Below are 26,945 nucleotides of genomic sequence, written 5' to 3'. Positions count from 1 at the left end.
CCACCACGTGGTCACGTAGCCCTCTGCGTCACGAAGGAAGCCACAAGGATCCCCCGTGTAGCCTGTAACAGACTGTTGGGGCAAGTGCTGTTAGCGAGCAGCACCTGTGAAGGCCGGCACGGCACGCGAGGGGGTGGGTGGCCCAGCACCACGCCCGGCCGCCTTTGTCTCCCAAGTGACAATCTTTGTGTACACCGCTCCGGGTACTCATTTGAGGCCGAGCCGACCTAGGGGAGGCCCAGGACCGGTGTAGATAATCGTCACCGGCGTTGGCCGTGAGCGGGAATCGAACTCGGGTGGCGGCGGGTTCGTGGCGCTAACCGCTGCACCACCGCTCCCCGCACACTCTACCACCACCAGCACCACGGAGGACGGCTGAATTCATGAAACGCTGCACACGCATCCTGTGTGTGTGTGTGCAGGTGAGTGCCGGAATGATCGTGGGGAGCCGTGGTGGAGGCGATCGCACCGCGCGCTACCAACCCGGCACGCCCCGACTGCGATTCCCGCTCACGAACCAAACAGCGGACAGCGAATATTCGAACCGGTCGTGTGCCTCCTCCCCCCCAGGTCGACTGAGCCTTAAACGAGTACCCGGTGCGGTGTCTGTAGAACGAGAGCACAGGGGAGACAAAGGCGGGTGGGTGGGTGGCCGTGGTGCTGGCATACCCACCCCGTCGTGTGCATCGCTGGCTCCCACTCACAGCACTTGCCCCACGGTCTGTTCAAGGCTACACGGGGGGTGGGGGATCTTTTGTCTTTGCCCTGACAACAACAATAACAACAAGGTGGGTGACAACTCGCTGGAGTCGTGCGAGTCACTCGATTCCGTCATCTTAACAACGGGGTCAGCTGGCAACGCGTGGAACCGCAAGAGGCTGGGGACAGAAATGAAACTTGAGAGCGCTTCTGAGCGAGTATCAATGTCCTCATCACCACCACCACCAAATGAACATCAACAATTAGTATCGTCAACTAAGATCTGTGTGCTGCGTTCCGGATGCTGTCGAGTGCCGCGGCCGTGGCCCTGGGAGCAACGCGACTTGACGGAAGGCATCGCGGCGGTGGGGAGGGGAGAGGTGGGGAGGGGAGGGTGGTGAGGAGGGTGGGGAGAGGGGAGGGTGGGGAGAGTGGAGGGTGGTGAGGTGGGTGGTAAGGAGGGAGGGGAGGGTGGTGAGGAGGGTGAGGTGGGTCGAGGGGAGGGTGGGGAGAGTGGAGGGTGGGGAGAGGTAGGTGGTGAGGGTGGGGAGAGGAGAGGGTGGTGAGGAGGGAGGGGAGATGGAGGTGGGGAGAGGGGAGGGTGGTGAGGAGGGTGGTGAGGATGGAGGAGGGTTGAGAGGAGGCTGGGGAGGGGAGGGTGGTGAGGAGGGAGGTGGGTTGAGGGGAGGGTGGTGAGGAGGGTGGTGAGGAGGGAGGTGGGTTGAGGGGAGGCTGGGCAGAGGGAGAGAGTAAGACGCTTCAACCCAAAGCGACACCGGCATCACGTGGTGCCCCGTGCTGCCCGATTTGCCGAGCCGAGCCAGGCGGTGACACTGGCTGCCCCCCCCCCCCCCCCCGATGGAGACAGCCGACTTGCGGGATCGGGTTCAAGCAGGAGCCCAGGTTTATTAACGTCCAGCAAACGTTGTTCCCGATTCTCTCGCGGCACGGATTTGGTTCTACAGCGCGAAAAGTGGGGACCAATCTGGCATCTACAGAGCCGAGCCGGCTTGGCACGCCTCGGTCGTGCAGTGGAAACCCCTCCCCATGAATCTACAGGGATGGTTCACCCCCACTCCTCACGCAGCGTGGGTGGAGAGGGCGCGCGTTACTGTCGTGCGCGTCTGTGCGTCAAGGTGAGGTTTGTCCACCACAGTAGCTTGGGGAGCCCTTCATCCAGCAGTGGATAGACCCTGGGTGGTGGTCTTCATCCAACAGTGGATAGACCCTGGGTGGTGGTGGTCTTCATCCAGCAGTGGATAGACCCTGGGTGGTGGTGGTCTTCATCCAGCAGTGGATAGACCCTGGGTGGTGGTGGTCTTCATCCAGCAGTGGATAGACCCTGGGTGGTGGAGCCCTTCATCCAGCAGTGGATAGACCCTGGGTGGTGGTCTTCATCCAGCAGTGGATAGACCCTGGGTGGTGGTCTTCATCCAGCAGTGGATAGACCCTGGGTGGTGGTCTTCATCCAGCAGTGGATAGACCCTGGGTGGTGGTCTTCATCCAGCAGTGGATAGACCACGGGGCCCATGACGATTGACAACACGTGCTCCATGGGGTGCGGTGCCCGAATCGATTAGATTCAAATCTGTGCGTAGGATCGATTTGTGCATCTCGTACTATATAGTCCAGGTACTATATATTCCCGGCACTATATAGTCCCGGCACTATATAGTGCCGTCACTATATAGTCCCGGCACTATATAGTTCAGGAGCTATATAGTCCCGGTACTATATATTCCCGGCACTATATAGTCCCGGCACTATATAGTCCCGTCACTATATAGTTCAGGAGCTATATAGTGCCGTCACTATATAGTCCCGGTACTATATAGTCCCGGTACTATAGTCTCGTACTCCACGAGACGGCGCATCGTCACGCGGCGGCGTCACAAGCGCCCCTGCGGCCGTCTGGAACGCTCTTTTCCCTACGGTATGAGGAGCCGCTGGAGAGATGTGCACTTTTAACTCGTCGCCGAGACCGAGAACTGCTTTTTTTTGCGTTTGGTTTGCCGTCCGTCCCGCAGCGCCTCCCCACGGCACGGCCGGCTACGTACGGTGCCAACGAAGTTGAACGGACGCACGCACACGGTGAGACGAACACGGCACGCTGGTTCCACTGAAAATAATTGTATTGTCCGGTCCCAGTCTGCAGAGGCGGGTCAAAACCGCAATGTATTCATAATCAAGGGTTTTGGGTGAGGTCGCGTAAAAGTTGTGTCGTTAAGCCCGCCACCACCCGACACGGCCAACTCGTAAAGGGTTGTCACGTCAACAGAACGTGGCCAAGTCGTCACTAGTACAGCACTAACCGGTTGTGTGTGGGAAGAGCCAAGACACAACCCTTACTAGTTGGCTGTGTCGGGTGGTGGCGGGTTTAACGACACGTTTATATATTTACGCGATCCAACCCAAAAAACCTCGATTATGGATATTGGTCGCGACAGGCTGCTACGTGTTGAACTAACACGATGTGTTGAGCTTCGCGGGTTACCGAGACTTTCCACAGCCACCTGCCCTCCCCACCAACTTGAATAGTCAGATCCATGGTGACCTTTGCCTCTGGTTCTGCAGTGGGGGAACAAAAAAAAAACCAGAGCCTCCCTGACCCGTGCCAGCTTGGCTCGGCACGGCCCAGTTGTGCAGTGGGAAAAAGGGGGGGGGGGGTGGGGGCGGCTTTGACTCAGGCCGTGAAGCCGGGAGCCAGACTCGAGATTCAAGTTGGCCTCTCTCACGTGGGTTCGCTCCCGTTATGGCTCCTCAGCAGCGCTCCAGGGCAATCGTTTAGAAGCTCATCGGCGTGGTGGGGGGGGGGGGGGGTGGCGGTGGGAGCCCCCCGGATTGTGCCGTGCCCGTCGAGACGCCCACACGCCGTCGCCACTTTCGTGCGACGCCGCCGGGAGCTCGTCGGTCACGGCGAGCGTCGGACGTCCAAGGCGGCGTCGCTCGCCGGATGAACCGGGGGGGGACCGGGAGCAGGCGGAACGCGCCGACGCCCCGCACGAGTAGCTGCGGCTGGCGGCAGTAACCGGCGTCGACGAAGCTCTCGCGCCTCCTCTGTTTGACCGCACGAACCGCCGACGAGGAATTCGTTTCGCAGCCCTGTTTGGGTCAATCCGCTGCTGGATGAAGGCCCGTCCCCCCCGCTCCTCCCCACGCCGCGTCGACCGCGGTGGGAGGAGCGAGGCGGGGGGGGGGAGGTGGCGTCGTCTCGACCACATTCACGGGCAACAGCCGACACGCCGCCCCAACTCCTCCGCCGAGCCCACGGGCGACGGCTCGGTTCGCTCCTCTCGTAATCGCCGGGCGACTCGCTCTCGTCCCCAGCGGCCGCTTTGTCCGCGTCCGAGCACGCAGTTGAGCGACTGGGGGGGGGGGGTCTCCCCCCCCCCCCCCTCACCGGTACAATCCGCCGCGAGCCGAGTCCGTGCCTCCACGCCGACAGGAAGCGACCCGGTTGCAGAGAGACGTCCACGCGCGAAGCTACGCAGAGAGTTGCATGCGACCCAGCTCGGGTCAAGCAGCCGTGGGATTCGCAGGCGGGACTGAACATTCACTCCTTCACTCGTTTATTTAATTCCTCCACCCCCACCCCCCCACCCTCCCCCCACCCCCCACAGGTTGTCTGTGCCATGTGTGCGTGTGGAGCTGGTGTGTAGCGTGTGAGTGTGGAGCTGGTGTGTAGCGTGTGAGTGTGGAGCTGGTGTGTAGCGTGTGAGTGTGGAGCTGGTGTGTAGCGTGCGAGTGTGGAGCTGGTGTGTAGCGTGCGAGTGTGGAGCTGGTGTGTAGCGTGCGCTGGAGCGCGTCGGGGTTTCTCCACGGCGGGGCCGCCAGCGTGCCGCTCCAGCGTGGCTGCCCGTGCGGGCCGCTTCGGCGTCGAGTTGTACGGTCGCTTTGTCTCCGTCGTGTGCGCAAGTCGGCGTCGTCCAGGGCCGCTCGTCACTCCTTGTCCTGCACCAGCTTCAGGACCTTGCCGATAGCGATGGTTTTTCCTGTGTGGTGGAGGGGGGGGGGGGGCGGGCGGAGATGTCGGGTGGAGACGCGAGATACGGAGGAGGGGAGGGAGGCGAGGAGATCCCCCTGAAGCCCCAACATCCCGTCGGGGCAAGTGCTGTGAGCGAGTTTCGCCACCTGCGGAGGCCGGCACGGCGATGTTGACACACCGCACCGGGTGCTCGTCTGGGGCCGAATCGACCGAGGGGGGAGGCCCCGGGGACCGGTAAAGATAATTGGCGCTGGTGATGGCCGTGAGCGGGAATCAAATGCGGGTTGTCGGGTTTGCGGCACAGCGTGCCAACCGCTGCACTACCGCTTCCCAACACCCTGCGTGGGTGGGTACTTGGGTGGGTGCGTGGGTGGGTGGGGGTGGGGTGGTATGGGTGGATGCGTGGGTGGGTGGGGGTGGTATGGGCGGGTACCTTCGTCACGCAGGGTGAAGCGCCCCATCTGGGGGAAGTCCTTAAAGGTCTCGAGGCAGATGGCACCGACGGCACGGAGGCGTGCGATGCACACCTGGTCCTGCTTCACGAAGCGCGGCCGCGTCTGGCTCTTCTCACCGCTCTTCTTGTCCACCAGGCACAGCAACGCCTGCGGCACGCAGCGGGCACAGCGATAGCCGCTCGCTCGCTCGCTCGCTCACCGTCCCACGAGGCTCGCCCGCCCGCCCGCCCGCTCGTCCGCTCACTGTCCCCCACTAGGCTTGCTCACTCGCTCACCCAACCCGCTCGCGCGCCGACCCCGCTCGACCCACTCGCTCGACCAACCGCTCGTGCGACAACCCGCCCACTCGACCACCTACTACTCGCTTACTCGACCGCTCACTCCCTCACCGAACCATTAAATCGCCAATCCACCCTCCTGCTCTCCCATCCACGAGCTCACCCGCTCAACCGCTGGTGCCCCAACCCGCTCACTCACTCGCTCAACCGCTGGTGCGCCAACCCGCTCACTCACCCGCTCCACCGCCACCGACCCGCGCGCCTGCTCCCCCCACCCATCCGCTCGCTCACGAGGAGTGCGACTGGCTGGCCGAGCGCAGCGAAACCGAGTGCCATTTCCGCAATGTTCCCGTCTCCCCTGCGTCTTGCCGCGTCTGCCGCTGTGTGTCAGCCCCGCGGCTGTGTGGACGCGCACTCCCGCCCACGCACCTTGATCTGTACTTCCTCCACGCACGTGTGGATGTGCAGGACAGCGTTGTAGCCGGGGCAGATAATCGACTTGTGTTCAATGATCACGATCTGTGGGCAAAGAAGCACAACAGAGACAAAGATCCTCCGTATAGACTTGAAAAACTGCTGCGGCAAGTGCCGTTAGCGGGTAGCGCCGCCCATGAAGGCCGGCACGGGATGGGTGGCCGACACTGAAGTGTTTGCACACCGCACCGGGTACTCGTTTGAGGCTCGGTCAACCTAGGGGAGGCCCAGGACCGGTTCAGATAATCGTCACCGATGGTGGCCTTGAGGAGGGGATCGAACTCGGATCGCCGGGATCGTAGCGCAGTGCGCTAACCGCTACCGCTCTGACACAGACAAGTAAAGACACACACCGACACACACAGACCACCTAATAGGGGACAGCACGCCGAGACAAGCCAGTACACGGCACTCCGCAGAGAGGTACGGCACTTGGTACAAACGGCAAATAAATACGGCACGGGACCGAACCGGTCCTCGGCTCACGGCCACCACGAGCGATGGTGATCTGAACCGGTCCTCGGTCGCCCCCTAGGTCGACTCGGCCTCAACGCGAGCGCCCAGTGGCAGTGTGTGACTCAGCCTCAAAGTGAGCGCCCAGTGGCGGTGTGACTCAGCCTCAACGTGAGCACCCAGCGGTGTGTGACTCAGCCTCAACGTGAGCACCCAGTGGCGGTGTGACTCAGCCTCAACGTGAGAGCCCAGTGGCGGTGTGTGACTCAGCCTCAACGTGAGCACCCAGTGGCGGTGTGACTCAGCCTCAACGTGAGAGCCCAGTGGCGGTGTGTGACTCAGCCTCAACGTGAGCACCCAGTGGCGGTGTGTGACTCAGCCTCAACGTGAGAGCCCAGTGGCGGTGTGTGACTCAGCCTCAACGTGAGCACCCAGTGGCGGTGTGTGACTCAGCCTCAACGTGAGAGCCCAGTGGCGGTGTGTGACTCAGCCTCAACGTGAGCACCCAGTGGCGGTGTGTGACTCAGCCTCAACGCGAACACCCAGTGGTGGTGTGTGACTCAGCCTCAACGTGAGCACCCAGTGGCGGTGTGTGACTCAGCCTCAACGCGAGAGCCCAGTGGCGGTGTGTGACTCAGCCTCAACGTGAGCACCCAGTGGCAGTGTGTGACTCAGCCTCAACGCAAGAGCCCAGCAGTGTGTGACTCAGCCTCAACGTGAGCACCCAGTGGCGGTGTGTGACTCAGCCTCAACGCGAGAGCCCAGTGGCGGTGTGTGACTCAGCCTCAACGTGAGCACCCAGTGGCAGTGTGTGACTCAGCCTCAACGCAAGAGCCCAGCAGTGTGTGACTCAGCCTCAACGTGAGCACCCAGTGGCGGTGTGTGACTCAGCCTCAACGTGAGCACCCAGCGCTGCGGTCTTTGAACACCGCCGCTGGGGAGACGGAGGCAGCCGGGGGGCCGCCTCAACAGGCGCTCGTGCCAGGCTAGGTGGACCACCCCACCTGCGCGTCGAAGGTGCAGCCCGTGTGACACAGGTTGGCGGCGTCGCAGAGCACAAAGCCCGGCAGGATCTCCTCCTCCTCGATGCCTTTCAGCCTCAGCTTCAGGTTCTCGCCGGGCCCCGCCGCCTCCGTCTCCACCTCGTCCGATAGGAGGGACAGCACCTCCACGTTGTGCTGTCAGAGAGAGAGAGGGAGGGAGTGACATCATTTCACAGTGGTGACAGCACCTCACGTTGTGCTGTCACAGAGAGAGGGAGATGGAGGGGGAGGGAGTGACATCATTTCACAGTGGTGACAGCACCTCCACGTTGTGCTGCCAGAGAAAGAGGGAGATGGAGGGGGAGGGAGTGACATCATTCCACAGTGGTGACAGCACCTCCACGTTGTGCTGTCAGAGACAGAGGGAGATGGAGGGGGAGGGAGTGACATCATTCCACAGTGGTGACAGCACCTCCACGTTGTGCTGCCACAGAGAGAGAGGGAGATGGAGGGGGAGGGAGTGACATCATTTCACAGTGCAGTAGACAGCACCTCCACGTTGTCCTGTCACAGAGAGAGAGGGAGATGGAGGGGGAGGGAGTGACATCATTCCACAGTGGTGATAGCACCTCACGTTGTCCTGTCACAGAGAGAGAGGGAGATGGAGGGGGAGGGAGTGACATCATTTCACAGTGGTGACAGCACCTCCACGTTGTGCTGCCACAGAGAGAAAGGGGGGGGGGAGATGGTGAGAGAGAGGGAGAGAGTGATGTGGGAGTTGAGTGAAAATGTCCTGGGCCTCGCTGAGGTCACGTCGGCCTCAAACGAGTATCTGGTGCGGTGCACAAACATCACCGCCCGCCCCCTCGTGTACCGTGCCGGCCTTCATAGGTGCTTCTTCGCTAACAGCACTTGCCACAACGATCTGTTAAGGCTATACCGTGGATCTTTGTTTACATGTGTGTGTATATGCACACTGCACATGTGTATATGTGTTTGCGTTTGTACGAGTGTGCGTTTAAAGGTGTACATGTGCGTATATACTTACAGATATGTGTGTGTGTGTGTACATCTTCAAAACTAAACTATAAACTATTTTTATTTTACCCAACAAGTCCCGCTGGGCTGCGTCACTCTTTCTCAGCGATGACCTGGCCACAAGCAATAGCTCAAGAAAGTGGGCTGCTCATCACGTGAACATGTATCGCTGTCAAATACTCTGAGCGCGTGGTGACATCGATTCTAAATGTGGAGGGAAAAACCGAAGGACCTGGAGAATAATCCACGCCCCCACAGGGAGACACGCAAACTCCAAACATACAGCAGGCGTCAAAGGGTCACGATCAAACCCACAACCTCCTGTATACCAGGCGAGGGAGTTAACATCTCATAGCCACCGTGGCATCCCTTGTGTGTGCGCGGGCATGGTCCAGGCCACACCACCCCCTCGTGTGCCGTGCCGGCCTTCACGGGTGCTACTCGCTAACAGCACTTGCCCCAACAGTCTGTTACAGGCTACACGGGGGATCTTTGTCTTTGTAGGTGCTACTCGCTAACAGCACTTGCCCCAACAGTCTGTTACAGGCTACACGGGGGATCTTTGTCTTTGTTCATCTTAGGAGCCTCACCTTATTGGGCATCATGACGAGATGCTGCCCCTTGACGATGCTGCCCGACTCCAGCTTCCCCAGCACCACTGTGCCCATGTCCTGCGGGACGAGGAGAGACGTCATGAGGTGTCTCGACGTTCGTGGGCAGAAGAACAGAGCCAAGCGAGAGCGGGTGGTGGTGGTCGCGGCAGTGGTGGTCTTGGTGGTAGCGGTCGTGGTGGTGGTGCCAGTGGTTCTGGTGGCGGCTGCGGTGGTCGTGGTAGTAGTGGAGATGGTCGTGGTGTTTGTGGCAGCGGCGGTAGTGGTGTTGGTGGCGGCAGCCATACTGGTGTTGCAGGTGGTGGTCGTGGTGTTGGTGGCAGCGGTGGTACTGGTGAGGTAGTAGCTACCTTGTACTTGTCGACGATGGGGATGCGGATGAGTCCGTCTGGCGAGCGGTACATGCACGGTAGGCTCTCCAGGTAGGGGATGAAGGGCAGCCCGCTGCAGTGTGGAACACGCTCACACACTTAGTCATACACACGCACTCGCATACATACATGCATTCTAGATTTAAAGCTTTCGTGACTGCAAGGATCCGTACTCTTTGGTTCTATTCGGTAAAGTCACGTAGGTAAAAAAATAAAACAACAAAAATCTCGAGGACAGCGCTGGTCCCTTCACCTGATGAAGGCCGCTTGTGTTGTGGCCGAAACGTCGTGATTTTTGTTGTTTTATTTGTTACCTATGTGACTTTACCGAATAGAACCAAAGAGTATACATACATACAAAGAACCCCCGTGTAGCCTGAACAGACCGATGGGGCAAGGGCCGTTAAGCGAGTAGCACCTACGAAGGCCGGCGCTGTGGCACACGAGGGGGGTGGGTGAACAGCAACCACGCCCGGCCGTCTTTGCCTCCCCAGTGGCGACGTTTACTACTACACACCGCTACACCAGGCTATTCATTTGAGGCCGAGTCGACCTCGGGGAGGTCCACGACCGCCCACTCACTCGCCTCCCCCGCACCTCCGATACATACACAGATACTTTTGGACCGGTTCAGACGATCGTCACCGGTGTTGGCCCCATAACCACAGCACATGCTAACAAGTGAATGCGCGAAGGACTGAATGCGTGAATGAATGGTGTGGAGGTTGGAATGTGTCCCTGATGAAGTGAATGAGTAAATTAATTGAGCAAATTAATGAAGTGAATGGAGGTGGTTTGATTGCCCCCTCATGTGAATTAGTGAATGAATGCACGAGTGAATGAGAATAGCGAGCGAATAATGAATTGATGAGTAAACCAAGTAAGCAAATCATTGAATGAGCGAGTGAGCGCCGAGGATCTCACCAAGTGCGTGCAGTGAGTGAATAGGTGAATGTATGAGCCAATCACTGAATGAGTGAATTAATGGGTGGGTGAGTGATTGAGTGAATTAATGAGCGAGCGAGGGGGGTGAGTGCGCAAATCAGAATCTTGATTTCGACTGCAGGAGGAGGAATCCGATGTGCGATGAAGCTCTTTTGCAACAGATGTCCAGAAGGGGCACGGGGTAAGAAAACCACTGAATGAGTGAGTGAGTGAACGAATGAGTGAACGAGTGAATGAACGAGTGAATGAACGAGTGAGTGAACAGGCGACTAGGTGAGTGGGTGAACGAGTGAGTGAATGGGCAACTAGGTGAGTGGGTGAACGAGCGAACGAGTGAATGAGTGAGTGAACGAGTGAGTGAACGAGTGGGCGACTAGGTCAGTGGGTGAACGAGTGAGTCAACGAGTGAACGAGTGAGTGAGTGAACGAGTGGGCGACTAGGTGAGTGGGTGAACGAGTGAGTGAATGAGTGAACGAGTGGGCAACTGAGTGGGTGAACGAGCGAACGAGTGAGTGAACGAGTGAGTGAACGAGTGAGTGAACGAGTGAGTGAATGAGTGAACGAGTGGGCGACTAGGTGAGTGGGTAAACGAGTGAATGAGTGAGTGAACGAGTGAGTGAATGAGTGAACGAGTGGGCGACTAGGTGAGTGGGTGAACGAGTGAGTGAACGAGTGAACGAGTGGGCGACTAGGTGAGTGAGTGAATATGTGAAACACGTGTTTGGAGTATACGTTTAAGATTACTTGCCACTTCGTTGAGCTATCAATGTTTGTGTCCATGTCGCTTATGAATGAGAAGCTTATAGCTCAGTTGGCTTTAGCTGGACATAACCAAAATCTCGATTTAATGCTTCCGTGACTGCAGGAATTCATACTCCTTGGGTCTTTCGTCACGTACATAGGTTCAGAGAAAATAACAAAAAAAACGACGACGTTTCCATCGCAACGTAAGCAGTCGTCATCAAGCTGGAATAAGAGAGAGAGAAGATGATGATGATGATGACCGCTCGTGTTGCGATCGAAACGTCGTAGGTTTTTGTTATTTTCTTTGAACTTGTGTACGTGACTTACCAAATATGGTAATATAAAGTTGAGTTTTATTTGTGTGTGTATATTTTTTTAAAGTGATCTATTTACATTTCCTATACTTTGCACTGCTATTGTGTTTTTGTACTGTTAGTTGTTGTGACGTTCTGACCCCGTGCCCGCCACTGGACCATCTGTGAAGAGATTCACGGCTCTCATGATTCCTCCAGGATAAATAAATATTCTGATTCTGATTTCTGAATTAATTAATGCGCGAGTGAGTGGGTGGGTGAGTGAGCGAGTGAATTAATTCATGCGCGAGTGAGTGGGTGGGTGAGCAAGTGAATTAATTCATGCGTGAGTGAGTGGGTGAGTGAGCGAGTGAATTAATTCATGCGTGAGTGGGTGGGTGCGCGAGTGACTTAATTCATGCGTGAGTGAGTTGGTGGGTGCGCGAGTGAATTAATTCATGCGTGAGTGGGTGAGCGAGTGAATTAATTCATGCGTGAGTGGGTGGGTGAGTGAGTGAGCGAGTGAATTAATGAACGAGTGGGTGGGTGAGCGAATCGCTTAAGTGTATGCACGTATGTTCAACTTCTTTCACACCGTGCGTAGTCTATCGTGCAAATCCGAAGTGAGTGGTGAGGACCTCACCTGTACCAGGGGCACACGGAGGAGCAGGCCTCACGGAGGTTGGCCCCCGTGAGGCCTGAGCACGGCATGAAGTGAATGTCCTTCTTGGGGTTGAAGCCGACCTTGCGCAGGAAGGGAACCAACTTCTCCTTGCACTCCTCATACCTGGACACTCGGCACACACACACAATACATGCACATTATACGCATTACATTATACACACACACATCATACACATGTTACATTATCCACACACACAATACATGCACATGAAACATATCACATTATACACACACACATCATACACACAAACCACACCATTAACAAACCACCACACCACATCACACACACACCACATCATACACACGTTACATTATACACACACACACAATACATGCACATGAAATATATCACATTATACACACACGCATCATACACACACCACATCACATCATACACACACACATCACACACACACCACACCATACACACACATCATACACACACAATACATGCACACATCATACACACAAACCACATCATACACACAAACCACACCATACACACACCACCACACCACATCACACACACACCACACCATACACACACCACATCATACACACACACCATACACACGTTACATTATACACACACACATCATACACACACCACCACACATCACACACACACATCATACACACACCACATCACACACACACATCACACACCAACCACATCACACACACCACATCACACACACACACATCACACACACCACATCACACACACAACAAAAATAAAGACAAAGATCCCCCGTATAGCCTTAACAGACTGTAGGGGCAAGTGCTGTTAGCGAGCACCTATGAAGGCCGGAACGGTACACGAGGGGGTGGGTGGCCAGCACCACGCCCGACCGCCTTTGTCTCCCTAGTGGCAATGTTTACACACCGCACCAGGTACTCATTTGAGGCTGAGTCGACCTAGGGGAGGCCCGGGACCGGTTCAGATAATCGTCACTGGTGTTGGCCGTGAGCGGGAATCGAACCCGGGTCGCCAGGTACATAGCGCTGCGCGCTAACCGCTACACTATCGCTCCCCATCACACACACACATCACACACACACACATCACACACACACCACATCACACACACTCCTATCGAGTCTCAATACTGCGAGACACGGTCTCCTGCAGCCGAGTCTCAAGGCACTGCGACTCACCTCTCCTGGCTCCAGTGCACCGTGGGGTCGTCCATCTTGTTGATGAGCACCACAAGGTGTTTGACGCCTGCCGTCTTGGCGAGCATGGCGTGCTCGCGCGTCTGCCCGCCCCGCTCGAAGCCCGTCTCAAACTCTCCCTTCCGCGCCGAGATCACCTGGGGGTGGGGTCACGCGTACAGCAGCAACGCGCGGGCGGGGGGGGGAGTTGGAGGAGTTGGGAGCTCGTCACCAACAGGGACCACACAGACCGTCGGCGATTTGCCCCGTGGTAATTTTTCGCGAATCGATTACGCCGGATTACAGGGAAGACAGCCCGATTGATTTCCCGGTTAGGTTCGCGTCCGGATCGTGTTTAGGTTGGGTTTAGGTTGGGTTTGGGGCGTGTTCGAGGTGGGTTTAGGTTGGGTTTGGGTTGGGTTTGGGGTGGGTTCGAGGTGGGTTTAGGTTGGGTTTGGGTTGGGTTTGGGGTGGGTTCGAGGTGGGTTTAGGTTGGGTTTGTGTCGGGTTTGGGTCGTGTTTAGGTTGGGTTTAGGTTGGGTTTGGGTTGGGTTTGGGGTGGGTTCGAGGTGGGTTTAGGTTGGGTTTAGGTTGGGTTTGGGTTGGGTTTGGGGTGGGTTTGGGTCGTGTTTAGGTTGGGTTTAGGTTGGGTTTGGGTTGGGCTTGGGGTGGGTTCGAGGTGGGTTTAGGTTGGGTTTGGGGTGGGTTCGAGGTGGGTTTAGGTTGGGTTTGTGTAGGGTTTGGGTCGTGTTTAGGTTGGGTTTGGGGCGTGTTCGGGGTGGGTTCGAATCTGGTTCGGGTCAGGTGTGGGTCGGGCATGGTTCGTGTCCGGTGATATCCCTCAACCCGTTCGGTGCCCCGCGCTGGGCAACCGCGGACAGAGCCAGCGAGGGCCGCCGCCGCCGCCGGCCTCTCTCTCGCGTACCAGCACGGCGAGGTCGGCCTGCGACGCTCCGCCGATCATGTTGGGCACGAAGCTCTTGTGGCCGGGCGCGTCCAGGATCGTGAAATGTTTGTTTGACGTCTCGAAGTAGGCGCGCCCCACCTCCACCGTCTTGCCCTTCTCGCGCTCCTCCACGTTCGTGTCCAGGGCCCACGACAGGTACCTGGCACGCGCGTGGGAACACTTTTTTTTTTTTTTCCACCGGCACGTCCGAGCCGAGCCAGCGCCAAGGCCACCTCGCCGTACACGTGGCGATTCATTTCTCCCCACTGGTGATTTGGAGAGCCGAGGCCGGAGCCAACCCGCGATGCGTTTGCCGCAAAAGGCCACCCGGCTAACGACTCGCGTGCCGGCAGCGGGCACGGCTAGGCTACTGCAGTGGACAAAAACAACCAACCCCGGTGCCTCCTGGCCTCGGCTCGGCACGGCTCGGTTGTGCAGTGGAAAATAAGTGAATAGATTCCTTCCCCGTGTAGCCGAGATAAGCGCTGTCGACCGACTCCCCACCGTGACGCACGAGGGAGTGGTGTGGCCAGAAACCGCTCCCGGCCGTCTTTGTTTGCGCACCAGGTACCAGGTACTAATTTACAGGCGAATCAATCTAAGGGTCTCACGACCGGTTCACATTTGCCACTTGTTGTTGGCCGTCAGTGGGATTCGAACCCGCGGCCGGTGGGTTCGTAGCACGGTGCGCTAACTTCTGCGGTGACACGAACACACGCACGAACGTTTATGTAAGTTGAACCTCTTTCGCATCATACGTAACCGACCGTGCTATTCAGTGGTGTAGCGGTTAGCACGCTGCACTTCAAATTCGATTACCGCTCATGGCCAACACGACTGATAATTATCTGAACCAGTCCAGCGCCTCCCCTAGGTCAACTCCTCAAATGAGTACCTGGTGCGGTGTGTAAACATCTCCACTCGGGAGACAAAGGCGGCTGGGCGTGGTGCTGGCCACCCACCCCCTCGTGTGCCGTGCTGGCTGTCATAGGTGCTGCGACTCGCTAGCAGCACTTGCCCCTACAGTCTGTTAAGGCTATCTCTGCCTTTGTCTTCGCTGCGGAGGCCACGTAGCCTCGGAGTGCACCTAGCCTGGCGCAAGCGGCGTGGTGACGTCCCACTGCCACTGAGTGGCGAATGGTGGTTGTTGTTGTGTTCCAGTGTATCCTTGAGTGTGCGCGTGTTTATCTGTGCGTTGTGTGCGTGTGTGCGTCTGTGTGTGTGCGTCTGTGTTGTGTGTGTGTCGTGTGCGTGTCTGTTGTGTCTGCTGCGTCTGTGTGTGCGTCTGTGTGTGCGTCTGTGTGTGCGTCTGTGTGTCGTGTGCGTGTCTGTCGTGTCTATCTGTGTCTGCTGCGTCCGTGTGCGCTGTCTGCATGTCCGCGGGCGTGCGTATCTGTGTGTGCGCGTGTTCGATTCTGTTGCTGCTGCTGCTGCTGCTGTTGTCGTTGTGCAGCGGAGCGAGAGCTCACCAGCTCTCCCTGCTCTTCTCTTTCGCTTCCCGCTCGTACTTCTCCAGCGTCCTCTTGTCCACCATGCCCGTCAGGTACCTGCGCGGAGCGGGCAGCACGGCGGCGACCGTTAACAGCGCCATCGGCATCCACATCCTGCCCTCCGGGAAACCCCCCCCCCCCCGGTTGCACTGGCTTCTCCACTCAGCGAACGAATACATTACGAGGTCGCACTCATTACACACAAAGTGCTCGACACAACTGAACCACGACGCCTCGCTGCTGATCTCGTTAGGCGGCATGAACCGTCGCCACGCGGACTCCGATCGCCCTCGCAGCAGCGGCATTTGACCAACCGTCGAGCAAAGATGGCGGTCACCGCATCATAGTCGCGCGGCGTTTTCAGAAGCGTTTCTGCGGCCGTCCGGAACGCTCTTCCCTTCCGATATTAGGAAGCCACTGGAGCTGTGCACTTTAAAATCATCATCATCATCTAGATTGATAAACTCGTTTGTTGGGAACTGCTTTATGTGTTGAGTTTGTTGCCCTTCCCCCACCACCTCCGATTAGTGCGGCTGGCTACGTACGGTGCATACAACATGAGCCACGTATAGCATGGCCTATCCACTGCTGGACGCCAACGGCGATCCCTCAGTCTCACGATATCGCTCCTGTCGACGTGCGAGTGGACAAGCCGATCTACATAGGGCGCCGTGGTGGCTAGGAGATGTTAACTATCTCGCCTGGTACACAGGAGGTCGTGGGTTCCATCCTGACCCTGACACCTGCTGTATATTTGGAGTTTGCGTGTCTCTCTCTCTCATCATCATCACGGTGGCTAGGAGATGTTAACTACCTCGCCTGGTACACAGGAGGTCGTGGGTTCGACTCTGCTGCTGCTGTATATTTGGAGTCTGAGTGTCTCTCATCATCATCATCATGGTGGCTAGGAGATGTTAACTACCTCGCCTGGTACACAGGAGGTCGTGGATTCCATCCTGACCCTGACACCTGCTGTATATTTGGAGTTTGCGTGTCTCTCTCTCATCATCATCACGGTGGCTAGGAGATGTTAACTATCTCGCCTGGTTACACAGGAGGTCGTGGGTTCCATCCTGACCCTGACACCTGCTGTATATTTGGAGTTTGCGCGTCTCTCTCTCTCTCTCTCTCCCTGTGGTTGTGTGGATTTTTCTCCGGGTTTTCCCCTCCATATTTAGAATGACTGTCACGTGTTCAGGGTATTTGGTCCCTAGCAATGTCCACGTGATAAGCCGCTTCTCATTGGGCTATCCATGTGACCGCCTGGTTGCTTCTTTAACCTGCTTGAATACAAACAAAGAGAGTAAAAAAAAAAGGTCGCTCACATGATCTGCCCTCCGATTGTTGACTTGCCAGCATCTACGGAAGGGAGGGGACGACACGACGCGGTGTGACGTTACGCGCGGTGCCGCTGCAGCTGTGACAGCGCATCCCCTGCGACCCGGCGGTGTGCTTCCACTCATTACTGATACGCGCGCGTATCAGTATGCGTGTATGTATGTGTGCATGTATGTGTTTGTTTGTGTTTATGTATGTGTGTCTGTGTGTGTGTCTGTGTGTGTGTCTGTGTGTCTGTGTGTGTGTCTGTGTGTGTGTGTGTCTGTGTGTGTGTGTGTCTGTGTGTGTGTGTGTGTCTGTGTGTGTGTCTGTGTGTGTGTATGTGTGTGTGTATGTGTGTCTGTATGTGTGTCTGTATGTGTCTGTATGTGTGTATGTATATGTGCATGTATGTGCATGTATGTGCGTCTGTATGTGCGTCTGTATGTGCGTCTGTATGTGCGTCTGTATGTGCGTCTGTATGTGCGTCTGTGTGTGCGTCTGTGTGTGCGTATGTGTGAGCGTATGTGTGTGCGTCTGTGTGTGCGTCTGTGTGTCTGTGTGTGTGTGTGTCTGTGTGTGTGTCTGTGTGTGTGTGTCTGTGTGTGTGTCTGTGTGTGTCTGTATGTGTCCATGTATGTGTGTCTGTATGTGTGTCTGTATGTGTCTGTATATGTGTGTCTGTATGTGTGTCTGTATATGTGCGTGTATGTGCGTCTGTATGTGCGTCTGTATGTGCGTCTGTATGTGCGTATGTATGTGCGTATGTATGTGTGCATCTATGTGTGTCTGTGTATGTGTGTCTGTGTATGTGTGTCTGTGTATGTGTCTGTGTATGTGTGTCTGTGTATGTGTGTATGTGTGTCTGTGTGTCTGTATGTGTGTCTGTATGTGTGTCTGTATATGTGTCTGTATGTTTCTGTATGCGTGTCTGTATATGTGTCTGTATGTATGTCTGTATGTATGTGTGTCTGTATGTGTGTCTGTATGTGTGTCTGTATGTGTGTCTGTATGTGTATGTGTGTCTGTATGTGTGTCTGTATGTGTGTGTGTGTATGTATGTGTGTCTGTATAGGTGTCTGTATAGGTGTCTGTATATGTCTGTATGTGTCTGTATGTGTGTCTGTATGTGTGTCTGTATGTATGTCTGTATGTGTGTATGTGTGTCTGTATGTGTGTATGTATGTGTGTCTGTATGTCTGTATGTGTGTCTGTATAGGTGTGTCTGTATGTGTGTCTGTATGTGTATGTATGTGTATGTGTGTATAGGTGTGTATGTATGTGTGTCTGTATGTGTGTGTATGTGTAAGGCGGTCGGGCGCGGTGTTGACCACCCACCCCCTCGTGTACCGTTCCGGCCTTCATAGGTGCTCGCTAACGGCACTTGCCCCTACAGTCTGTTAAGGCAATAGAGGGATCTTTGTCTTTGTGTGTATGCGTGTGTATGCGTGTGTGTGTATGTGTGTGTATGCGTGCGTATGCGTGTGTATACGTGTATGCGTGTGTGTATGCGTGTGTGTGCGTATGCGTGTGTGTGTATGCGTGTGTGCATGTGTGTGCATGCGTGTGTATGCGTGTGTATGCGTGTGTATGTGTGTGTGTATGTGTCTCTGTGTGTTTGGCCGGGTGGGGCTCAGTAGCGTAGCACGAGATCATCAACAGGCTAGGGGGGGCTCCGCGACGGTGCCAAGGCCCGGCTCGGCCAGGCCGCGTCGCGAGTCGGCGGACTGAGCGAGCGGGGACGACCGCCCTCGCCCCGGCGGCGGCGGCCCCGGCGGGGTGTGGGCGGGGCGGAGCCGTGCGCGCCACTCACCCACGTGGCCGATGAACACCACGTTCACGTGGTCTTTGCGCGGCCCCTCCGAGGGCTTGGGCGCCGGCGCAGGGACGGGGACCCCCTCCCCGTCCCCCTCCTCCTCCTCGGGGGTCTCCTCCGCCCCCCCTGGGCCCCCCGGGCTCTCGCTCGGAGGGGGTGCCGCCCCCCCCGCGTCCTCGCCGCCCCCCCCCACGTCCTGGGGGGGAGGAGGAGGAGGGGGCTCGTCCGAGGGGGGGCCGCCCCCCCCTCCGCCGCCTCCTCCGCCGCCTCCTCCGTCCGGTCGCTCCGGCTCGCCGCGCTCCTCCCAACTCTCGGCAGACTCGGGCTCTCCGTTCTCCAGCGGCGCTGGGAACGCCGCACGGCAATGTCGGCACACAGACGCGCGCGTGAGGGGTCAAGCGGCGCCGGGCCCCGGGGGGGGGGGGGGGGACATCTCCTCCGCCCTCCACCGGCACGAAGCGTGGTGACGATGACCTCGCCGAGGAGCGTAAAAAAAACCGTCGTGCCAACTGCGGTTTCCGCAGGCCGTCTGGAACGCTCCCCCTTCCGATAATGAGGAAGCTCAAACTGCTGGAGCCGTGCACTTTTAAATAATGGTCGTGACGCTGGGCTTCTTCTCGGGCCTCGCGTAGGCCGGTGCGAGAGAAGTTTCACGGTCACCGTATCTGGAAGGCTCTTTCCTTCCGACGTGAGCGAGCCACTGGAGCTGCACACTTTTAAATCACCACCACCATCATAATCTAGACTAACAAACTCGTTTCTTTAGAACTCATTGTCATTGATGCGTCTTGTTTGCTGTCCTTCCCCCGCACCGGCGCATCTCCGATTGGCTACTGTTGGCTACGTACTGTTGAGAAAACGTACAAACGTACAATCACTCCGTTGAGGCACACAGCCGCCCCCCTTCTCTTGCCTCATTCTCTCCTCCTGTGACATCTGTGAAAAAGAGCTTCGTAGCCCATCGATTCTTCCGGTGTAACTAAATATTCTGGTTCTGTGACAGCTCGTCGCCTAAGGGGGTCGAACGCGCCATTTGAACTCGCGAGACGTTAAAGACCCGGTGAGTGTAACTCTTTTCTTGGTTTCCTGATCATCTAAGCATTACTCGTAGTAAAAGCGATCGTCAGCAACAGCATCAACAGCGGTGGCAAAGGCAGAAGCATCAGCATCCAAGCCATCATCAGCAGCAGAGGCATCGTGTGCATCAGAGGCATCAACATTATGGCTATCAACATCGGCAGCAGTAGTATTAGCAACCGCAACAGCAGTAAGAACAGCAGGAGCAGCAGCATCAGCATGCAAGAGCATCAGCAGCATTATCAGCAAAAGTGGAAACAGTAGCATCAGCAGAGAACAGCAGTAGCATCGGCAAAAAGAGTAACATCAGCTGCAAGAGTAGCAAGTCGTCGTAGTGGCAGCAACAGTCGAATCATCATCATCATCAGAGTGCGTGCAGTGACAATGGGAGTGCTGTAGAATCTGCATCAGCAGCAGCATTGCAAACGGCAGTATCAGCAGCAGTAGAAACGGCATCATCAGCAGAATGTGTATGGAGTGACAATGGGAGCGCATCTGCAGCAGCATTAGAAACAGCAGTATCAGTAAGCAGCAGCAGTAGTAGTAGTAGAAGCAGCTGTATCAGCAGCATTATAAAGAGCATCATCATTAGCGTGCATGCGTGGTGACAATAGGAGCGCATCTGCAGCAGTATTAGAAACAGCAGTATCAGTAAGCAGCAGCAGTAGTAGAAGCAGCTGTATCAGCAGCAGCATTATAAACAGCATCATCATTAGCGTGCATGCGTGGTGACAATGGGAGGGCATCTGCAGCAGCATTAGAAACAGCAGTATCAGTAAGCAGCAGCAGTAGTAGAAGCAAGCTGTATTAGCAGCTGCATTATAAACAGCATCATCATCATTAGCGTGCATACGTGGATGACAATGGGAGAGAGCGTGGACACCTCCTGTCTTTGTGCTGGAGTCCAGCTCGGGCGCTCTGGGTTTGCTGTCCACGAGCGGCGCGGACGAGGGCTCTGCAGGACACACGCGGTCATCACGCGCTCGTCACACCTCCCATGCAGCTACAGTTGGCTACGCGCGGCGCCAAACAAGCCCGACGTACAGACGTACACGTGCGAGACGCACCAAGCGGCCCGGCCAGCCGGCCGCACACGCAGTGTGTGGCCACGAGAGGCGGAGTCTCGGCCACGGGCAGAGGACAAGGGAAGGTGTTGAGTCTCGGACTTGAACAGGGGGCAGGGGAGTCGACAGCACGGGTGGCTGGGGGGGGGGGGAAGGGATTTCCAGACTTTGGGGGGCAGCAGAGGAGAAGAAGCGACCGAGAGATTCGATGGAAATCCTTGGTTTGATGGGAGCAGAGACAGAGTGGAGTAGAGTGAGATGAGAGGGGAGAGGTAGGAGAGTGAGTGGAGGGGAGTGGAGTGAGATTATAGGGGAGGTAGGAGAGAAGTGAGATGAGAGGGGAGAGGTAGGAGAGTGAAGTGAGATGAGAGGGGAGAGGTAAGAGAGTGAAGTGAGATGAGAGGGGAGAGGTAGGAGAGTGAAGTGAGATGAGAGGGGAAAGGTAGGAGAGTGCGTAGAGGGGAGTAGAATGAGGGGAGAGGTAGGAGAGTGAAGTGAGATGAGAGAGGTAGGAGAGTGAGTGGAGGGGAGTGGAGTGAGATTATAGGGGAGGTAGGAGAGAAGTGAGATGAAAGGGGAGAGGTAGGGGGAGTGAAGTGAGATAAGAGGGGAGAGGTAGGAGAGTGAGTGGAGGGGAGTAGAGTGAGGGGAGAGGTAGGAGAGGGGAGAGGTAGGGGGAGTGAAGTGAGATGAGAGGGGAGAGGTAGGAGAGTGAGTGGAGGGGAGTGGAGTGAGATTATAGGGGAGGTAGGAGAGTGAAGTGAGATGAGAGGGGAGAGGTAGGAGAGTGAAGTGAGATGAGAGGGGAGAGGCAGGCAGGGGGCGAGTCCCCGGAAGAGCTAGAAGACCGAGTGCTACCGACGTGTGATCCGAGATTTCGCTTCCCGAGTAAAAACGTTGGCCAACCGCTCGATGCTGAAATGTTTTGCCGCCGGTTGCAAAACTCGGCGCAGGGCGATTATGCGCATGTTACACGCAGGCCCGCCAGCGTCACTTCGACGTGCGCTCTGCGCAAGCGACGTGCGCGCCGCCACCACCAAACAAACTTGGAAGCGTCGCGACGGAATTCTATTGCAACAGCAACCGCCTTGTGCCCTGCCAGGGAGACAGAGGGCGACTCAGAACGTTTAAATGTGGTTACGTGAAAGTTACCGCTGTTTACAGTACATCAAGCAGGTTACTTGTTGGCCGCTGCGGCTTTTGATGGGTGCGGAGAGTCGTCACGGCAGTGGTGCTCTCCGAGGTACCATCGCCATAGGTTCAATCCCAAGCTATGACTACCACTCTCTCTTCTGAAAGTAATTATGATATCCATTACCACCATCATCATCGCATGATCATTATCATGATTAAAATACCTTCATAATCATTATCATGATTAAAATACCTTCATAATCATTATCATGGTTAAAATACCTTCATAATCATTATCATGATTAAAATACCTTCATAATCATTATCATGGTTAAAATACCTTCATAATCATTATCATCACGATTACAATACCATCATACTTAGCCCTCCGAGGTTGATAAAATTGAACGCCACTCGACCCGACCAAATCACCCCAACGCGCCTGAACGTGCCCACATCTCAGAAGCCAAGCAGCAGGGCCTGAGCCCGGGCAGTCCCCGGACGGGCGATGGCCACGCACGCCATGCTCTTGCTACAGGGTGCTACCGCGGGGCGACGTGTTGGGCAGCACCGAGGGGACGGCACCGTCGGACCGCACCGCGTTGCCGCTACGCCCTCGGGCCAACAACGAAGCCCCTCCCCCCCCCCCGCGCTGTGCAGCCCGCGCAAGTACGAACCACGCGGCCCCCGGCACGGCGTGGGCAGGCCCTCATCCAGCAGTGGACGGACACGCGGCCCCGGCCCGCCCGCCCCGCGCAACTCGCGTCCGTTTGGCTCCCCCCCCCGAAGGCAACCTTGACCCCACGCACTTTGCCGAGTCGAGCGCCACAAATAACCACCGCAGAGTATTGAGGCGGGGGGGGGGGGCCGCGAGAGGCGGGTCATTGTGGGAACAACCACAACACGTTCGCGGGGGGCTGTGCGTAAACACGCCGGCGCCGCCAGCCGCCCTCACTCTGTGCTGCCCGTCCAGGCCGTCTTGCGTCCCGCTGGGCAGGCTGCTAGACTCTTGGAAACCTCATTTGTCAGTAACAAAATATGATAATTGTTTTTTTTTTACCCTTTTATCTGGCAATAAAACTGACACCTTTTTTTTTACAAGGAGTCATGTTTACATTGACCACAAAACCTGCGGTCGGAACGCAATGATGGTGCATTGTCTTTGAGTTGTGCGCCTTTTGGCGTCTTCTGGTCCAACACCAACGTGTGAGACGAGGCTCTAAAGAAAGCTGTCTCGGGTGTGGACCAATCAATTTCAAGGACAGTGCCACATACATTATCAGAGTTGTTGTTTTTTGTTTGCGTTCCGACCGCAGGTATTGTGGTCAATGTAAACATGACTCCTTGCAAAAAAAAAGGTGTCAGTTTTGTTGCCAGATAAAAGGGTAAAAAAACAATTATCAGACTGCTAGGCTGCTTGTTGCCAGCAAGGGAGTGCACGGTTCGGCCTCATCAACCATGATTTATCCACAGCTAGATGAAGTGTGGCCTCCCCCTCCCTCCCAAGCCACGGAGCGCTCTTCCCGTCCGATATTAGGATGCCGCTGGGAGCTGTGCACTTTTAAATCGTCATCATCTAGATTGACGAGCTCGTTTCTTGTAGAGCTGCTTCCTCTGTTTCGTTTGTTACCCTCGCCCCTGCCCCTCCGCTTAGCGGGGTTGGCTATGTAGGGTGCAGAAGAAGTTCAACATACACGGTGATGGAGTGGGTAGGCAAACGTGCTAATGGCGTACAGTAGTGTGGTGTACAGTAGTGTGGTGTATAGTAGTGGTGTATAGTGTAGTGTAAAGTATTTAGCACAGCATATAGTAGTGTGGTGTATAGTAGTGTGTAGTATAGTAGTGTAGTGTGTAGTAGATAGTCGTGCAGTGTATAGTGTTTAATGTAGCATATAGTAGTGTGGTGTATAGTAGTGTGTAGTATAGTAGTGTAGCGTGTAGTAGTGTAGTGTATAGTCGTGCAGTGTATAGTGTTTAATGTAGCATATAGTAGTGTGGTGTATAGTAGTGTGTAGTATAGTAGTGTGTAGTAGTGTAGTGTATAGTCGTTCAGTGTATAGTGTTTAATGTAGCATATAGTAGCGTGGTGTATAGTAGTGAAGTGTTTAGTTGCGTAAAAGTGTAGTGCTGTAGAGTTTTGTTATAAAGTGTTTTGTGTAGCGTATAGTAGTGTGGTGTATAGTAGCGTGTATAGTTGTGTATAACTGTGTAGTCTAGTAGCTTTGTATGTAGAACTTATTTCGCACCGTGCGTAGCCAACCGTGCTAATTACTCTTGACGGAGCCTACCCAAGCCCATTTACCTTTGTTAGCAGGCACAGTGATGCCTTCAGCACGTGGAGATTACTTCAATTTGTTTTGGCTGCTTCACATTTCCACGTACGACGATAAGCCACTTCGTTGAGCTATCATTTGTGGCCAAGTCGCTGCTGAGAAAAAAGTTCGTAGCTAAGGGGGTTCTACACCTGGTAAGATAAAAATTGTTTTTCAAAATATATACACAAAACTCGAATGATTTGTTTACCCTTCGTATACTTTGCACGCCTATCGTGTTTTTTTGTATTGTTCGTTGTTGTAACGTTCTGACCCCGTGCCCCTCCTGGACATCTGTGAAAAAAAGAGCTTTATCGGCCAGGATAAAACACCTTCTGATTGCAATGGATTTTTATTTTACCGGGTTAGGCCCCACCGAGCTACATAGAAGGCCTTCATCTTCTTTGGTTCTTTCGGTAAAGTCACGTAGAATGAGAATAAAATAATAAATTGATAAACTAAAATAACACAATATTCTCACGACGTTTCGGCCACAACACAAGCGGCCTTCATCAGGTGAAGGGACGAGACTGTCTGGTAGGACAGCACTGTCCTCCGAAACGTCGTGAGAATTTTATTGTGTTATTTTATCAATTTATTATTTTATTCTCATTCTACGTGACTTTACCGAAAGAACCAAAGAAGATGAATCCTTGCAGTCACGAAAGCTTTCAATCGAAATAGAAGGCCTTTTCAGCAGCGACCTGGTCATCACAAATCATCGCTCGACCAAGCGACTTCACACGACGTGGAAACGTATCGCGGCCAAAAACTCGAAAACGCGTGGTGATGTTGATTCTAAATGCGGAGGTGAAAAAAAAAACCGGAGGACCCGGAGAGAAATCCTCGTGGCTCTGGGTAAAGAGAGGGAACATCCAAACTCCAGACATATACAGGAGGCGTCGGGGTCGGGATCGAACCCACGAGCCTCCTGCACAGCAAGCGAAGTCGTGAACATCTCCTCGCCACCGTGGCGCCCTTGTTAGCGGGGGTCCCACAGAATGATTGCTGCACCACGCAGGGCCCCCCCCCCCCAATGTGCGCCTGAGGCGAGATTGATGTGTGGGGGTGTGGGGGGCATTCCCGACGGTTTAGTCAAGAGGCTCGCACGCGTGTGTCCGTGGTGCCACCATCACGTGGGACACGTGATGGTACCACGACAGGCCACGGTTCACGACCGCGCCCCCCCCCAACCCCCCCACTAGTTAAACAAATGTCCGCGTTCACCACGGCCACGTGTTGTCCGGCTCAGTCCAGCGCGACTCTTAGGTCGACTCAGCCTTAAACGAGTGCCGGTCGACTCGGCACGGCGCGCGGGGGAGACAAAGGCGGCCGGACGTGCATCCTTAATGTGCGCTCCCCTTTAACAGGCACCTCCGACCCTACACGGCAAGAGGCATCAACCAAAAACGAGCAGTGGACAGAGCCTGGAATCCCCCGGGGGCTGCACGTGGGGATTCGAGTCGCGTGCCGGCTGGTGACTTTTTTAAAACTACAGCTTCAGAGTCTCGTTCACGGCGTTTTCGTGCAAGCGTGTGAACGCGCACGCTCACACACGGTACTGCGCGTTTAACCTTTCTAAAGGTTTTAAACTTTAAAAGACGCGATCGCGTTTTTGGAAAAAGCCTGCGGCCTTGCGACACGCCCGTTTGCATTCCCCAGTCCGCTTAGGCGCGGCGCGAGCCTCTATTGGTTCGGAGGGGGCTCACATGACATCGGAAGGCCAATCACGGGCGAGAGCGCGCCTAAGCGGACTACCGATTACATACGACGGGGTTCGCGTTGTAACCACCCCCCCACCACGTCTTTCTTATCCACTGCTGGATGAAGGCCGCCGCCCTCCTTCCCTCCGCGCTCTCCAGCCACGACTTCCACCGCTCCATCTCCCCCCGGCTGCCGCTCCTCGCCTCGGACGCCGGTTACTACAATCATCAGCCAGCGGCCAATCCACCGCTGGATGAATTCCAACCCCCAAATGTTGCAATGTTGCGAGGCGACGCTCATCGGCTCCTTTATCCTCGCTGGCTGCGCGTTCCTATCGCTCAACGTGGCGGGGTTTAAACAACAACAACTACAACAACAACTACTACCGCTACACACAACAGCTGCCGTGCAGAAGATGCCCCGAGAGGGTTCAAAGACTCCAGCGCCGAGTGTGCCCGGCGCCAAACGGCACTCTCCAAGTTGCAACGACGCGTATTGTTTGTACCGTTCTTCGTTATTGTCGTTGATTAGAACAAGGCCGTGCGCGTCGTTAAACTACGACACAGGGGCCCGTCGCGTGGGAGAGGAACGCGGCGGGCGAGGAGCGCGAAGTGCCGGCTCGAGTGGACAGAGGCGCGCACCGCTCATGAGGAAGGAGGGCACGAAGACGGCTGCGTTCACGTTGAGGTTCGTCACCGCGGCGTTCATGGACTCCGCGTCCTGGTCCCAGCAGTCGGGAGCAGAGTCCTGCGTCTCCATCGCCTTCTCCATGCGGTCGTCTCTCCCCCCCCTCTAGCCCTCCTCGTCTTCACCCCTCTACCCTCCTCGTCAACCCCTCTAGCCCTCCTCGTCTCCCCCCTTCTAGCCCTCCTCGTCTTCACCCCTCTAGCCCTCCTCGTCTTCCCCCTCTACCCT

At 55.9% G+C, this 26,945-nt stretch overlaps 1 protein-coding gene across 1 annotated transcript; it reads right to left on the bottom strand.

Moving 5' to 3' along the window:
- Nucleotides 1-1,580: 1,580 nt before the first annotated feature.
- Nucleotides 1,581-26,945, bottom strand: LOC116955090 (eukaryotic peptide chain release factor GTP-binding subunit ERF3A-like). The gene is made up of 14 exons (XM_032976062.2): nt 26,672-26,945; nt 20,700-20,771; nt 18,737-19,084; nt 16,932-16,965; nt 15,586-15,663; nt 14,096-14,276; nt 13,174-13,328; nt 11,974-12,117; nt 9,327-9,420; nt 8,956-9,036; nt 7,349-7,522; nt 5,847-5,936; nt 5,118-5,286; nt 1,581-4,691 (listed from the first exon to the last, which is right to left on the bottom strand). Exons 1-14 carry the CDS (start codon nt 26,799-26,801, stop codon nt 4,639-4,641), a joined length of 1,803 nt encoding a protein of 600 aa, XP_032831953.1. The 5' UTR covers nt 26,802-26,945; the 3' UTR covers nt 1,581-4,638.

The sequence above is a fragment of the Petromyzon marinus genome, chromosome 58, assembly GCF_048934315.1.
Source record: "Petromyzon marinus isolate PM22_M1 ecotype Great Lakes invasive population chromosome 58, UKy_Petmar_22M1.pri1.0, whole genome shotgun sequence".
Taxonomy (NCBI): domain Eukaryota; kingdom Metazoa; phylum Chordata; class Hyperoartia; order Petromyzontiformes; family Petromyzontidae; genus Petromyzon; species Petromyzon marinus.
This window is presented reverse-complemented; position numbering and strand designations above follow the sequence as displayed.

Coding starts and splice junctions, on each gene's coding strand:
- LOC116955090 (XM_032976062.2), bottom strand. CDS start 26,801: ATGGAGAAGGCGATGGAGACGCAGGACTCTGCTCCCGACTGCTGGGAC. Junction 15,664..16,931: donor ACAATCGGAGGGCAGATCAT/GTGAGCGACCTT, acceptor CGCTCCGCGCAG/GTACCTGACGGGCATGGTGG. Junction 7,523..8,955: donor TCGTCATGATGCCCAATAAG/GTGAGGCTCCTA, acceptor TCTCTCTGACAG/CACAACGTGGAGGTGCTGTC.